Source organism: Emydura macquarii, unplaced genomic scaffold (genome assembly GCF_026122565.2).
Source record: "Emydura macquarii macquarii isolate MOO-44397 ecotype Brisbane River unplaced genomic scaffold, CSIRO-AGI_Emac_v2 contig_554, whole genome shotgun sequence".
In the NCBI taxonomy this organism is placed as follows: Eukaryota; Metazoa; Chordata; order Testudines; family Chelidae; genus Emydura; species Emydura macquarii.
This window is the reverse complement of record NW_027130691.1, coordinates 15739591-15755607: the sequence shown is the minus strand read 5'-3', so window position 1 is coordinate 15755607 and position 16017 is coordinate 15739591. Positions and strand designations below refer to the sequence as shown.

Genomic DNA, 16017 nt, shown 5'->3' with positions numbered 1-16017 from the left:
CTTGAGGGGAGGAAGATAATTTTATCCCTTTTTAAAGATGAGGAACCAGAAACTAAGGGCCTCATTTTCAGCCCATTCTCAAACATGTCTCCCTTTTTGCCCTTTGACATCTGCATCTCAACAGTCAGGCACTTACATAAGTGACCTAAACTGTGCCTGCAAATAACTTGAGGCTCAAAATTACGCACACATTTATGCACATCTGCAAGCTCAAGTGACAAAAGGTATACCACTGTTTAAAAATCGGGATCCAAGTGACTTGGCCAACGTCATGCAGCAAGTCAGTGGCAGAGACAAGCACTCAGGATCTCCTGGTGCTCACTCCCATACTCAATCCATTGCACCATGCTACTTTTCTAGTTCTTTTTCCAATTTAAATTGAAACATTTCCAGGCATGAGGCTTCCACTACTTCCCTTGGGAGACTATTCCACAGTCTAGTAATTATACATGCATCGATATAATTATCAATACAATAGAATCCACTTTAAATAAGACATCACAGTGGATGATCTATTGTCTTGACTAAAGAAGCAACCACAAGAAAAAAAATTGAAAGATTTCAGATGAAATAAAACACTATACTAAATAAAAATAGAATAAAACTGAAATTCACTGCATTTCATCTTTATTTCTTCATATTATCTTTGTTTAGCAATTTTTTACATTGTTAGACCAAAGCTAAGAATTTAACATCTGGTTAAACACTAGCAAATCCCCTGCAGTAGCCAAATGCATCTCCACTAAGTAGAATTAATGATCCAGTTAAGCAGCATTTATTGGAATATGCTATCCCCAGACTAATTCAGCTCCCTTGCACATGTCCCAATAAAGTGGCCATTTGATTAAGTATGTCTCCACGAAGTGGAATATACTGTATCTGAAGGAAAAAGACAGGGAAGAAAATAGTGACAGAAAAAGCAACAGGCATACCCTTATGTTGCAGAGAGAAAAGAGAGCAATAATGTATCTCTGCTCATTTAAGGCACTTAAAATCAACAGTCAGCTTATCTCCCCCAAATCTTTTTCTCTGCTTTCCTTCAGTTCAGTAAGTTATATATCAAAGATCATCTTTGCCATTCTGAAACCCACGTAAGTTTCACAAAGACCTTGACAAGTGATTTCAGACACACACAGGAAATTTTGGATTCCAATTCTATTGCACGCTCTGTTTCTGTAACTTGTCACAGAAGAACTGATGATTTCAATCAGAGTGCAATATTGATTTCCCTCACTTGGATCAATACAAAACATTTCTTGGTTAGCTTTATGTTGCCAGACAGAATTTTATCACCATCAATCTTATTGATTAGCACCTTACACGCTACTTTAGTATATGTGGATTGCTGTATTGTTTTAACACACAAAAATAACTAATTAAAAAACTTCACATCTGTCAAAAGAACCCCAACACTGGCTAATCTTAGAATCTCTGAGATAAGAGACCAGCAGATGGGCTGTTTCAGCATGAGGCCTTTACCTTGAACTGTTCGACTCTAGCCCATCGGATTATTTTAAAATTAAATGTCAATGTTGTGGTATTATCTACAGAAAGATAATAAATACTTACTTTATATTTTTATAGCAACTTTCATGCTCTGCACTAAGAAGTGGGGCACACAATGAAGGACGACACTGAGGATGCCAGATCTAGGTGGAGGGCATGGTATTGTTTCATGGACCACCTCCCCTTCCATTCACAGGATCCAAACATTCCTGTGACAACTACAGCAATAGATTCCACAAAAGTGATATTAGAGTGCTTGATGTGTTTTATGTCTATTAATGGGCTTTAGAAGATGGAAAGAAGGGGGATAACCCAATACCATGTGACCACTGAGCTCTCTGTGGACCATGGTTTAGTAACATCTGGCCAACATCTTATCCAGCCCTCATCATAATACATATATGAGGTCAAAATGCAAAGGTGGAGAAAACTGGTGCCCCAAATGCAGCAAGAGAAGAGTGGGGACAGCCCTACTGCAACTCCTCAACTTACAAGCTCATTTTCTCAAGTACAAAGTAAATCTCATAGTTCAAAAAGGACTCTTCCTTCTTCTCCCCTCCACCCTCCTTTTACATTATAAGTGTGGCTGGTTGCACCACCTATTGTTAAGGTAGCCCAACATTACCTATAAGTAAGGCTAAGATTGTGTCACAGGTATTTTAAATAAAAGTCACAGACAGGACGTGGGCAATAAACAATACCACGGAAGCAGGAGCCCCACAGTCTGGGGCTGACAGCCTGAGCCCTGCCACGCAGGGCTGAAGCTGAAGCCCTACCGCACAGGGCTGAAGTCAGAGGTCATGTAAAATCAAGGAATCTGTGACCTTCATGACCAACTCAGACCCTTACCTATAAGATCCTGCTTTCAGTGGCTTAACAATTGTGCCAAACTTTAAACACTAGGGATGAATAATTACGTACTAGATGTCTGCCTCTGGCTGATTTATTTATGTATTGGAAAATTTCAGCCAAAATGATTCAGCTGCTTCCAAGACAAGGTTAGAGAAAATTATGTTGTTTTGCCCACTTTGAAAAATTATGGTGACCTTTACTTTAAGAAGCTTCAGCATCCCTGTACTATGAAGCAGGGACTTCAAACTTGGCCTGTGTGTCAGGGATGTACCTTTTACCTTGTGAAAATATACCCACATTTGGTCAAATTTAAGACTGAAAAACTGCAGTTTGCACATGCTCAGTAGTAGAAACTTGCTATAGCTTCACAGATTTCCTGACGATTCTGTACGCACTGAGCATGCTCCAGTCAGGATGGGAGAAAGAAGGATTTCCCTGCAATTGCATGGTACATGAAGAGGAGGTGGCTGTTTATAGGGCTGCCTCTGGTGTTTCCTCCTGGGGGTTGGAATATAAATCCCCAGGGAATGCAGAGTTGATCTTGAGTCCTTTAGTGAGTGCAGGGCCTCATTTGTTTTCTCGTTAAAGAGAGGTTGGACTCAGACAAACTAAGTTGAGAAGGGACCATCGTGATCATCTAGTCTGACCTCCTGCACATTGCAGGCCATAGAACCTCACCCACTCACTCCTGTAATAGACCCCTAATCTCTGGCTGAGTTACTGAAGTCCTCAAATCATGGTTTAAAGATTTCTTACAGAGAATTCAGCATTTACACTAATTTAAACTTGCAAGTGACCTATGCCCCTTGTTGCAGAGGAAGGTGAAAAACCCCCAGGGGGCCTCTGCCAATCTGACCTAGGGAAAATTCCTTCCCGACCCCAAATATGGCAATCGGTTAGTCCCTGAGCATGTGGGCAAGACCCACCAAGCAGATTCCTGGAAAAGAATTCTCTGTAGTAATTCAGAGCCCGCCCCATCTAGTGTCCTGTCTCGAGCCACTGGGGACTTTTGATACCGGTAGTCACTGATGGGCTACATGCCATTGTAGGCAGTCTCATTCTATCATCCCCTCCATAAACTTATCATGCTCAGTCTCGAAGCCAGTTAGGTTTTAGCTCTCATTGCTTCCCTTAGAAGGCTGTTCCAGAACTTCACTCTTCTGATGGCTAGAAACCTTCACCTAATTTCAAGTCTGAACTTGCTGATGGCCAGAGGGGAGGTCTTGGATGGTGTTTTGGATCTCCCTAGGAAATCCTGATGATTGCAGTCAAGAGTTCCTCCACATGACTAAACCAGTGGCCAAAATTCTGGAAGTGGAGAATGTAAAGTCCATTGCATCCTGGAGGGTAACTTTTGCCACTAGCTTCCCCTCATCTAAAAGAGGCTGAAATTGGCCCTGTCCTCCATGGGAAGCTTATCTCTGATGTCTGCAAGCCTGGAATAGTTATTAAAGTTGTATTTTGCTAACAAAGCTTGGTAGCTGGCAACACGAAATTGCAGCCCCATGGGAAACCAGACCTTCTTCCCCATGAGGTGCAGTCAAGCCTTCATCTGCTAGTGTGGCCCTTTGATAATATGATCCAACTCTTTCATAGTCACCTGTATCAGCAGCAAATTGGGGACAGGACGGGAAAATAAAAATTCAGCTCCTTTGACAGGAAAGCATTGCCTCTCGGCTCCTTTTGGTGCATGAGCCCAGGATGCTGGAGTGTTCCATATCACTCTGGCTGGTTCTAGCATGGCCTCATTGATCGGAAGCGTCACCTTACTCAGTCCCTGTGGTTGCAAGATGTCCAAGAGCCAGTGCTGAAGGTCCTGAACCTCATCTAATGGGATCAGTGGGTCACTGGCAACTCTTTGTAACAACTCTTGGTATTGCCAGCGGTCACTGAGTGGAGAAGATGAAGAAGGAGCAACCACATCATCTGGGAATGATGAAGAGGCACCTGTCAGAAGCTGCAGATTCGGTGCTGGCTCTTCCTCCTCATATACCAACAGAACCAGTTGGCGAGGTGGAGAGGAGCTGGACAACTCCTGAGAAGGGCCCAGAGGCTTGCAATAAAGCTCCTGTGGACCTCAATAAGGCCATAAAGAGGGATTGATTGGTTGCAGGGGTCCCCAAGGGAATCGGTACTAGTGGTCTCTGGGAGGGGCCATACCTGGCAAAATGGTGAGCATAACTCCTCAACTGTCTGTCGGAGCTCAGTGGAGATACCAATACGGCTATCTCCTCTGACTCACCTGAGTTAAGAACTGTTCCATTGGTAACGGTGGTGCCACTGGTGCTGGGGCACTCAAGATGGGACTGCCCCAGCACATTGATGTAGACTCCTCCTCCAGAGTAAGGACATCTCTCAGGAGGTCAGGACCAGAAAGAGGAGGAGACTGTAGATTAAGGAAGGAATATATCCTCCAGTGCTTTGGACATCTCTGTAGGCCCTGGTGTCCAAGTAGTGCCAGTAGTCAAGTCTGAACAACCTGGTACATCTGCAGCAGCCAGACAGCCTTTAGATAAATGAAGTGGTATCGATGATGGGTCTGGACAAGCACTCAGAGGCGGAACCGGTGAACATCTGCCTTTACTGAGGTGACTAACAGAACCAGCTAATCTTTCTTTTTACGTGCCTTGCCCTCCAACCTGGGGGTCTTCAGCAAAGCCAGTTCCTTAGGTTGCATACACAACATCTCACCTGAACTGGACAGGCTCAGGGAGGAAATGTGTTGAAGGAGATCTGTCCTTGTGCCCATGAAAGTGCCCACTACTCTCACGGGAAGCCCTAGAAAAAGAGTCCTTGGGCTCAGATGTTGCAGGCTCTACTCCAAGGAACACTGCTGGTTAGTGGCACTGCTGGTTAGTTGTGGCCAATATACAGAGGTATCTCCCTGGCCCGGATCAGAGAGGAGCCTCTTAGGCTTCTCCATCAGGTTCTTTTCTAGGTGAAGCTGACGGATTTCTTGAGTTCTGGGTGGGAAGAAGCAAAGATACTGCACCCTGCAGAGCCATGTGCCTCACCCAGTCTGTACAGGCACTGCTGATGTTCATCACTGACAGACAAGAAGCAAGGGCAGGAGATGCAATTCTTGAATCCCAGGACTCTGGGCATAGTCCCAGAGCCCGGGAGGGGTTCCCCAACTGTGGAAAAAGAAATACTATATGCTAACTATAAACTTTAACTGCTAAGTTAAGATATAGAACTATTTACAAATATTTTCTTTTGCAGATTATACAACTGACTGAAGGTGGACATGATTTCAACTCAGGCCAAGCAGCCATTAGAAGGAACTAGAGAGGCATCAATGCCTACCACCTCTTATACCCTCAGCTGGGAGCATCAGGAGAGCTACTGCGGGCCAACAGACACTGTTCTGAAGAATTTCTGGACTTGGGTGTATGGTGCGCATAAGTACCCCACGTGTGGAATATGCATACGGACCCGCACTCAAAGAAGAATTAAAGACTATCATGATGCATAAGAATTAAGGCAGCACAAGAAATCTTAATTCTGGTATTTCCCAATTTCTGAATGCTTGACTTTACAATCTTAATAGTTTTTACATTGTATTTTAGTGTGTAAATATAAACACATTTTATATTCTTAAAGTAATAGTCTCCTATTTAGCTCATTAATATTATACTAATAGATGCATAGCTTTACTTAGTTTCTTTCTGCTGCCAAAAGGCTGCTTAATCTGCACAGATTTAATCAACACAAAGAAATAAAAGAAACAGATGGTCATAGGCCAGTGTTTGAGCAGGCTTGGCTGTGCATAACAGTACACATTTGTAATATGCAGATGAGAAAACACTGATTTGAAACAGACATACATAAGGACATTTATGGAAAAATAAAGAAATATGATGGGCACCATATTGGGAATGCTATAAAGGGAACTAGACAGACTCTTGAGGACTGAGATACAGTGGTTCCTCAAGTGCTTTAAGGAATCATATTGATCAGCATGGGAATGGCTTCAGCCATGCATTAGCTAGGAATCAGTTTCATAACATATGGCAAAATAAATGATTCAGCACAGTCTGCTCATTCTGTTGCTGTCCCTAAACGTTGCTGTGTTGACATCATCTGCTTTTCGTCCCACTACACAGTACTATTCAGTGTCTAAGAGCAAGCAAGCCACCTTTGTCATTGAACAGGGTGACAGAGTTCCATAGAATAATCATGGCATGATATGATTCTGTGATGCTTCTCAGCTCATGGTGATGCATCTCTCATTCCTCATCACTATCTGGCAGAAAGGAGGATAAATGGAGCTTAGTGGATTTTTTCCATTCATTCATCTCTCATGACTCCAGCCCTGCACACAGCTAGGCAATGAAACAGAAGCTTTTTTATCTTTGGACTACACAATAGTTGCCTGAAGCTTGAGTCACTGGCCAAATATCACTGTTCTACAGTTATAGTGGTCACCAGAAGCAACCACTAGAGTACGCCTGCAAAAGATTTTCCATTATAACCCCCTACTTCACACACTTAGAATGTTCCAAAATACCATTTGGGCTGAAATTTTCCAAGTTTGGTGACTGCCTAAAAATTAACATTATTTTAAAAGTCTGAGAATAATCCTTTTAGCTGTTTGAGTTCCAGAAGAGTGAGGCAATACTGTTTGTTTTTAAAAACAGGACTCAGGGGTGGGGTGAGGGAAGCTATTATTTGAAACGTGGTATGGAAAAATATTCAGTGATGCCACCCCCTGCCAATTTTATTTTGAGTCTTGCTATATTTGTTATTCTGACAACCCCGGGTCCTAGAGTCACATAAATATACGATTGTCTCAGCTTTCATTTTTAAAACAGTGAATTTCTATATTCTTCGTTGTAGATAAAAAAAAGCCTGAAAATGTGAACTCTAAAGACTCAGTCACCAGAAGGCACATCAAACCACAAAGTTATTTTATTAAATCACATTACATTTTGGAACCTGACATGATTTTTGAATGCTTGGGGGTGGCAAAGCTGTATTGTCTCTATTGAGGATTAGTGCCTCCACGTGGTATAAAAGAAGCTGGCAGCCTAGTTCACTGAATAGGGCATTGGTCTAGGAGTCAGGAGACTGTTCCTGGTTCTGCCACTGACTTGCTGGGTGATGTTGAGCAAGTCTGTCCTGTCCATTTAAATTATGTAAGCTCTTCAGAGCAGAGATGCTCTCATATTATGGTCCTGTAAAGATATACACAAGTGCATAACTCTACACAATCAGTAGTCCCACTGAAGCTAATGGCACTACTTACAGTGAGTAAAGTTAAGCATGTGCGTAAGTCTTTGCATAACTGGGGCTTATATATTGTACAGTGCCTAGCACATGGTGCCCAGATCTCTATTAGGGCCTAATAAGGACTACTGTAATACACAAATATTAATTTAAGATTGCCTAAAGCATTTGAAAGTTATGCAGCACAAGATTCCTGGTGCATACTTGCATACTTACACACACTCACAATATATATATTCATAACTAGCTAAGGGCTAGATTTTGCCAACTCACTCATGTGGATCAGTGCCTTACACTGAGGGTAGACCTATTGATTTCAATTGCACTAATTGTTATGTAAGATATTACTCATCAAAAGACTGGCAAAATATGGCCCAAGTTTACTCTTCTTGTTGGCTCAAAGAACTCAGGATCTATTGGTGAAGCTTGAAAGCTCCACAAGCCAAATGGCTGCTTAGCAAGAACCCTGGTGAAGCTGAAGATTGTAAGACATACAGCTATTATCTTATACAATTCATACTCTGAACAGCTCTAGAATTTTTCCTTTTGCTTTTCTCTTCTTTTTTCCTTTAAAAAGGCTAAGAAATTTTAGAAAAGCTATTAATACAAAGCTGATACTGCACAATTAAAATCACCAGTTTGGAAATGCAATACCTGTCATTGTAACAGCAATGTTAACTAGTCTATGTTGCACATATATACTATTTATCTGATTCAATATATAGTGTAACATATCACCATTTGCATCAAACTGTATTCTGTATAAAGAAAAGATATTATAATACAGCTGAGTTACCAGTGCTACTGGAACCTTCCGTATTTGTCTTTCTTGGTTTATCATTTCAGCCATGCAACTTCATTGTTATGTTAGTGCAGCTTATCATATTTAATAATAAAAACCAATACTTTGCATGAATGTAGTACTGTAATGTGACGATCTCAAAGTGCTTTGCAAAAGGGGCAATAATTATTATGACCATTTTTCAAATAGATATTGCTAAGGCACAAAGAGGTTAAGTGTCTTGCCCACAGGTACACACACAAAGTCAGCAACAGAGTCAAGAATATAAGCAAGGTCTCCTGACTCCCCTCCCTTCTTAAACTCGGGATGATGTGTTCAACCACAAATAGGAAGGGAAATATCCACAAGAAAATGTCTCTATTGTCCATGCTATGAAAGAGTTTGACAACTTCAGTTCTACCATGTTCTTTTTAATTTTCCTTTCATTCTTTTCTAATTTCTCCATAGACTTGCATTAGCTGACCTCGACTATCTCTAGTCCCATGTTTCTTTATAGGGCTTCTAATGATGCAAGAGCCTTCTCCTCTGCAGTTTGTGCCATCAGAAACTGCTTTTCCCCTTTCACCGTCTCAAGTCTCAGAATCTCTTAATATTTCTCATTTTAAAAGTTAAAAATCTCAAACTAGATCTGACAAACAAGACCACACCAAATGTCACTGAAAACCATTTACTTAACCGTGTCTATTGTGAAGATATACGGCTTGCATTGGTTGACTATTCTGAGCCCCAACCCCTGTTCTATTCATAATCTAGAGTTACATTACAAGATTAAATCTAGAAGGCCTAACGTACCATATCACAGTGCAACTCCAAGTTCAGGTCTCCTTTATTCGTGTGCAGCCGTACGTAACCCTTTTTCTTCACATACTGGTACCGCACAACGTCCTCCTCAATGGCAGCTGCCTCAACGCAAAGGTAAAAATTAGCATTCTTGAAATTTGTTCATTAATCTTTAGATGATATCTGCAAACAAATCACTAGACCCCTATTAGATTATATCTTCCCCATGGATTTAGGGCCCTTAGATATGGTAATGTAGAAATCATCAGATGGTAATCTTACATTAATAATCCTACGCTATACAATTTTCATTCTAGAAAGCCATGACTTGTCTAGAGCCAACAACATGGCCTGTATTTTAAGTGTCAGGTAACATTCAATATTACACACAGTAATTTTCCAGCAATATGTACTAATTATGGGAATTATTTTGAAACCAAATTGCTCCTTGCCAAACTTAAAAACCATGCAGGTAGTCATCAGCCAACCTCAAATTGTTGACATATGAGGACCTGAACTGATGGAGCTATGTCACTACTGGAAAGTCAAACCAACGGCACCCACCAAGAGATTCTTATTTCATTTGTGTCAAAGAAACTCTATTTCTATCAATATTTCTAGATACCCAAAATCTGACTCCAAAACTTTGAAAAATAAAAGCAGAGGAAGATATAGAAGAAATTCACATTAAGTAAAGAAAATTATTTTGGTAAATATGCAGGTAGAGTACTGTCTTCAGGATTTAACTAAGTGTATGGATTGTCCGAAATCTTTAGCCCCCAGAGTAAGAGCTCTACCTTACATATCTTACACTGATTGCTAAATCACTTAACACTGAAATTAAAATATTCAATGCATTTTTGTTTAAGATGAAGGATGAAAGAAAAAAATTACTGTTTAAAATGCATCTTTGCACAGAAATATACCCTTGAGTAGCAATAAGTCAAAATCTGTCAGCACAAAATTTCTTAAGACAGTTTTAACCAATACCAAGAGATTTTTAAGTCAAAAGACGGTAAACATTTTACATGAGAGGAGATCAAGTTTCATTGCTAACTTGCATACATGGGCATCCCATTTTGTGGGCCAGAGGCATATGAAATACCTCATTAATTTTAGCTCAAGATCTACATAGCTGTCATTCAGAGCTATAGCTAAATTCACAATTGCTCCATTATTTTGGAATGAACTCGCTGGAAACCAGGACTATAAGCTGCATGGAGAATATCATTCTAAGATATCATGTACTGACTAGTTAATAATGCATTCCTGCAGTCCCCTCAGATGTGTATATAGTAGGAAGCATACTTCATATCAGTATATTTGATTAAAATGCATGTTGTTAATTATAGGTATCTACAGTACCTGCTTCGTGTGTTGTTTCTGGGGCCATGGCAGTGGATGTGAAGGAAGCACTTACTTTCCCTGTGGAATAGTGAGCCTGTACAAAAGATTAAAAATAAAACAGAGCTAATGTTACAAAAACTAGAGGAAAGAGACGCGACACACCATGTTAAAATCCTTCCCTGCACTCTGCCCTCTAATCCATCTTATTAATTTTTATGTACATATATACCCGGTCAAATAATAAGCTACCAGTATAATAGTAGTAGTAGTTGTAGTAGTAGTAGTAATAGTAATACATAATAATAATACAGATTTAGGGAATAATGGCAGCAATTAGTCAGCTATTGTCAAAGCAACTCCAGTTCTATTAATTGTTAAAAGGGTATCAGAAGCTCATCTACACATAGGGTAAAATCCTGGCTTCATGGATAAAATGGGTGTTTTTCCATTGTCTTCAATGGAGCCAATATTTTACCCAGAAGATTGCCAATACATTTAATACCAGCACTTTTCCAAGTGTCCCAGAAGAATGAATTAAGCTTTCAATTTTAACTTCTCTTTCCTACCAGGCACTCAGATATACTATGGTGATGACTGACTTATAAATAGTAATTAGATACATAGGTATTTTTAATGTCACCAGAGTGATGTTTCCTAAAGTTTGTGCCACATTCCCAATGTCCTTGTAGTATTACAAAGCGGGACACTAAAGATATTGAAAAAGAAACTGTCCTGTTGGACAATATATATACTGGCTACTTTAGTTAACCAACCTCATTCCACTGGAGAGGAATGATGTGCAGAGGCTTCCAAAATATGTTAGCATGTCAAAGTATTCACTGGAGACACTGCCCAAGTATTTGCCAACACAGTATGCTGCATATTTTTTCAAATCAGGTGAAACACTTATACTTAATAAAAGAAGTTTCAGGTGTGAATATTCACTCTTCAACAGCTCCTAGAAAATACAGTTGTAAACTGAAGTTCTCAAAACAAGGAGCTGATATTTTTTAGTCAAGTCTTGCTTGGTAAAAAGCAAATGAAGCCATGCTAAACATACAGCATGACTTATGGTACAATATCCGTTATTCTGTGTTTCTCATAGGTTTCCATATTTCACATTGACTTTTTCAGTTGTAGAGAGCTAAGCTTGTTCATCTCATTTATCAGACGAGTGGGGGAAGTTTAGCCCCCACTCCTCATCCAATTCTCTCTATTGATACTGTAGAGACATGAGCACCAGATTTGGTGATGGGGACATCTGGTCTCTTAGAATTGGAGTGACACCCATCAACAAATTTCATGTAAATCAGTAAATAGTTACCATATGGTTACAACTTTTGATCGTTGCCAGAAGTGAAAGGACTGTACCAAACATATACCATGTGTGGGTCTCTGCAACTAAGAGCCAGAGGGAGGAGGAAGGGGGAAATTAAAAATGTTTTGATCAAGGGTTACAAGTCTTGAGAAGCACATGTCAAGCACAGCACAAATCACACTATTATGATCACAACTCACTAGTTCTGTTGTACTGAGAATATAATCAGCAAAGAACAACATTTAATCTTTCACCTGTGAAGGAAGCACTGTCATCAAAAGAGTAGAATGAGGGATTTTAAGATAAGCAGTGTCACACACTACATTCAACAAACACTAAAAATTAGTTGCAACACTAGAAGTGTCCTTTTGTTATAGGGTTTATGAACTGTCTCTTGATTTTGTTTAAAAAGTATGTTTCTTCTCCCCTATCCACCACTTTCAATTACAGAAAAAATAATTTTGTTTTTGTTTCCCCGCTTCCTTAAATAATTGTTGCTAAACTAAATGTCAAGATCTGGCGTGTTGCTATACTATGCTGCACAGCCTACATTCTCCAGCCTCTAAAGGGACAGCAGGGTTTAATAATGCTACAGGAAAACATACATAGGCTTTCCTGGTTGCTCTTCTACAGATGCACAACTGCTGTAGTTTCCAGTGTGTCTGATAATGTTGCGACAAAATTTCATAATGACTTTTCATTTTTAGCTTGTGTAATATTGACCATGATAAAAAGAATAAAGGTTAGATTATTTATTTCCTTACTTAAAATATTACCACTTAATTACTAGAAGCACACACGTCTTCTATGTTTCTTATCTGAAGCAGACTTTCCGCTCCAGTTCTTATAAAAAGAAACAGAGGCACTATGCAGTGATATTTCTCCATCTGTCACCTATAACATTTGCTCTGTTGATTTCTAGGCTGTCCAGACACTGAACTCAAGGGGCTTATTGCTTTCACACCAATTTCTTTTAAAACATTATTAGGCAAGGGTTTTATTATTATAAATTATTTTTATATCCACAGCTGGAGATATGAAAGAAGCACTGCTGGCAAGACTTCTGTAAAACATCCTGGGTAAGTAGATTTAAAGTCAACTAAACATATGGAGGGGCTTTGGGAACATTCAGAGTGACACTTGAACAGCTACTGTCACATGGCTCCTAATATTTATTTATAGACTTGTTCACTGGGTTTTTTTTTCCCCCTCTAGAAAAAAAATGGAACCCCACTCATTGATATTAAGTTGAGTTAAAAATATAAACACAAGACCAAATAAGTAACAATACCTAGCTTGTTTATATATTTATACACACACACGCACACACAACCTGTAGATCTCAAAGCATTTAATAGAGGTAAATATTATTGTCCCTGTTTTAGAAAGGGGGAAAACAGAGGCAGAGAAGTGAAGCAACTTGCCCAAGATCACCCAGTAAGATCAGTGATAATGCTGGGTATAGAATCCAGATCTCCTGTGTGCTCTGTCCCTTAGGCTACACTATCTCCCACAGAAGTCAATAGAGCTTTTCCAATTTATACCAGCTGATGATCTGGCTCTGAGACACGTGGACAGTTCACATTCCATTTTATCCCATCTTTTTCCCTAAATACATTTAAAAAAACCCCCAACTGTTAATTGCCTGAAATAGGAACAAACATGATAAGCCACATCTAAGCTGTGTAGCTTCTCATATCTCTAGGCTCATAATCAGTCTCAATGGTCGCTGTTTTGGTTTGTTTTTTAAATCATGTGGCACATTGCTACTGACTGATGTTCATACAAGGCTAATCAAAGCACAGTAACATGTCCCAGAGAACTGTTTTAGGGACTGGATAACACTCAGCAATCTTGTCCATTTCCAGCAGCCTTTGATGCAAGGATTCAAAGGCGGATTATTTCTCGACAACCACAAACACACAGTAACATGCACCTGATAAGGGTCATCTTTTACAATATTCCATTAAAAATACTATGTATAAGAAATGTGAAGCTTCTTCTGGTGATTTATATATATGCTCACATCAGGAATGATTCACTTGCATTGCCCTTAAGCTGTGTTCCTTCTGCCACTGATTAAATTAATTTAAAGCAAGAAATTACAAGATGAAAGAAAAAGTCTTTATCACCTAACTCACACCACAGTAATCACATCATAAATTTAAAAAGCACTACCTCTTATCACACCCAATTTCAAAAATATTTTAGGTTCATTTACAAATATTTTACAAAAAGAAATCCATTGACATACACACGTGGCTGCATTTCTAAAGAAGTGCAGTATAATTTAGCTACCTCACTCTCATTACTTCTGATGTATGGTAAATGCCCATGAATCAGAAAATATAGGGAGCCGTGTCTGTTCGGGTGGTGATATGGGTACTATACTGAAAAATGCTTATTACCATTCTTACGAAATGGAATCAGTGCTGGCCTATAAATCAACTTACTGCATTCAGCTTATCCACTTTTTTCTTTTCGGGAGCCTTCATTGTAGCTGCTAGAATATCATCTCCTTTAAATTCTTTATACAGCTCCAGTAAAGTCTCTCGGGTCTCTGCATTTGTATTTTTTAGATAGTAAGATGGATCCAATTTTGCTTTTTCTTCATCTATAAGACAATATTAAACCATTTTTAGTTAAAAAGCAAGCTCTATAACTCAAAATCATTTTGTTCCCCTTCAATTTAACAGGGCCACATGTATCTTTCTCACCAACAGAAGTTGGTCCAATAAAAGTTATTACCTCACCCTCCTTGTGTCTCTATAGAAAAATAAACTTTTTTCAATCGAAACTACCACATATTTTTGCTCTTGTAGAAGTGACAATGATGAATGAGTGAGCAGTAAGACATGTGAAAGCAGTGCAATCCAAGTATGATGAGACAAATACTTTACTGGCCATGTGCTATAAAAGGGCTTGACTTCATATCCCTTACTATTGAAAGACTCTTCAAAACAATTGGAAGCTACCAAAACTCTTGTAAATCAATTTGAACCACTTATACAGAATACTACAGACAGACACTATTTTTGGATACATAATCCAAAAAAATCTGTCCTTTGTTCCCTCACTGAATGAAGCAGATCTATGACTCAGTTCCCAAGATGCTTCTGTACTGTGACACCAGGTATTTTTTTGAAAAAGTGATATAAGTCACATCTGGGTTCTGCCCTGGCATGCCTAATTTTTGCTGACAAATATTTAGAAAATAGGTGTGTACAATGGAAAGACAGAAGCGTCATTGTTGAAAGAGTAGCCAGTATTTCTTTAGTAAATGAATGTAAAATACCACTGGAGTCAGATAAGTAGCAATTTTTAATGTCAGTTGAAATCGTTTTAGAGGAAGCCATAAAGGCTTTGGAAGGAGAAAGGAATGATATTTTTCTTGAGGTGTAATACTAGAGGATACCTTGCTGAGTATCTATTTGTGCAAAACACCATAGTAGAAAGAGGGAAATAAATATCCAGCGGGAAAAAAACCTCTGTTTTATTTCAGGTGATGAAACTTTTATATATTTTGGGATTCTGTAAAAATTAATAAATGTTTAAATGCATAGGCCTGGATAATAGCCCTCGGGCAGAAAAGACCATACTTTGCTGATCTGGCTGAAACTATGACAGACAGTGTGGTTCAGTGGACAGGACAGGATACTGGACTGGGATCCAAAAGACCTGGGTCCTCTTCCTGGTTCTGCTACTGACCTGCCAAGTTACCTTTGGTAAGTCACTTCATCTCTTTGCCCGTTTAACTTTCTCACCCTTTTCTGTCTTGTCTATTTAATACTAAGCATGGTGGGTACTCTCTTACTGTATGTTTATACAATGTCTAAAACTACCAGGTTCCAATCTGAGCTGGGGCCTCTAGGCGCTATTGCATAACATTTCATAAATCCCACCATCCAGCGTTTAAAAAAAAAAATAAAAAAAATCACTCAATTTCACAAATTATTCTCTTTGGGTTTGTATATTAGGGTTAGGGTTTCTTCAGCCAAGCTTTGGTTCATCCTTACCTGGGTCTGTCACTTTTAAGTTGTTTTTAACGTGGAAGAAGTTGGAGACATTAAATTTGTCCAGGTTGGTTGGATCCTGAAAATAAAAATTAAAAAAAAGGATAAATCTTTCCAATGGAAACATAACAATGGGTAATAGTGAGTGTGTGTTAATCCAGTGCTAAATG

The 16017-nt window shown here is 39.3% G+C and overlaps 1 protein-coding gene across 2 annotated transcripts in view; it reads right to left on the bottom strand.

Annotated features, from left to right (window-relative positions):
* Window positions 1-16017, bottom strand: part of PPIL2 (peptidylprolyl isomerase like 2) — a 109545-nt gene that overhangs the window by 48092 nt on the left and 45436 nt on the right. For both annotated transcript variants that reach the window (XM_067539874.1, XM_067539873.1), the window contains exons 9-12: window positions 15851-15926; window positions 14288-14448; window positions 10535-10610; window positions 9182-9288 (exon numbers count right to left, since the gene is read on the bottom strand). In XM_067539874.1, the coding sequence (XP_067395975.1) occupies window positions 9182-9288; window positions 10535-10610; window positions 14288-14448; window positions 15851-15926 (420 nt within the window). The remainder of the gene's footprint in view (window positions 1-9181; window positions 9289-10534; window positions 10611-14287; window positions 14449-15850; window positions 15927-16017) is intronic.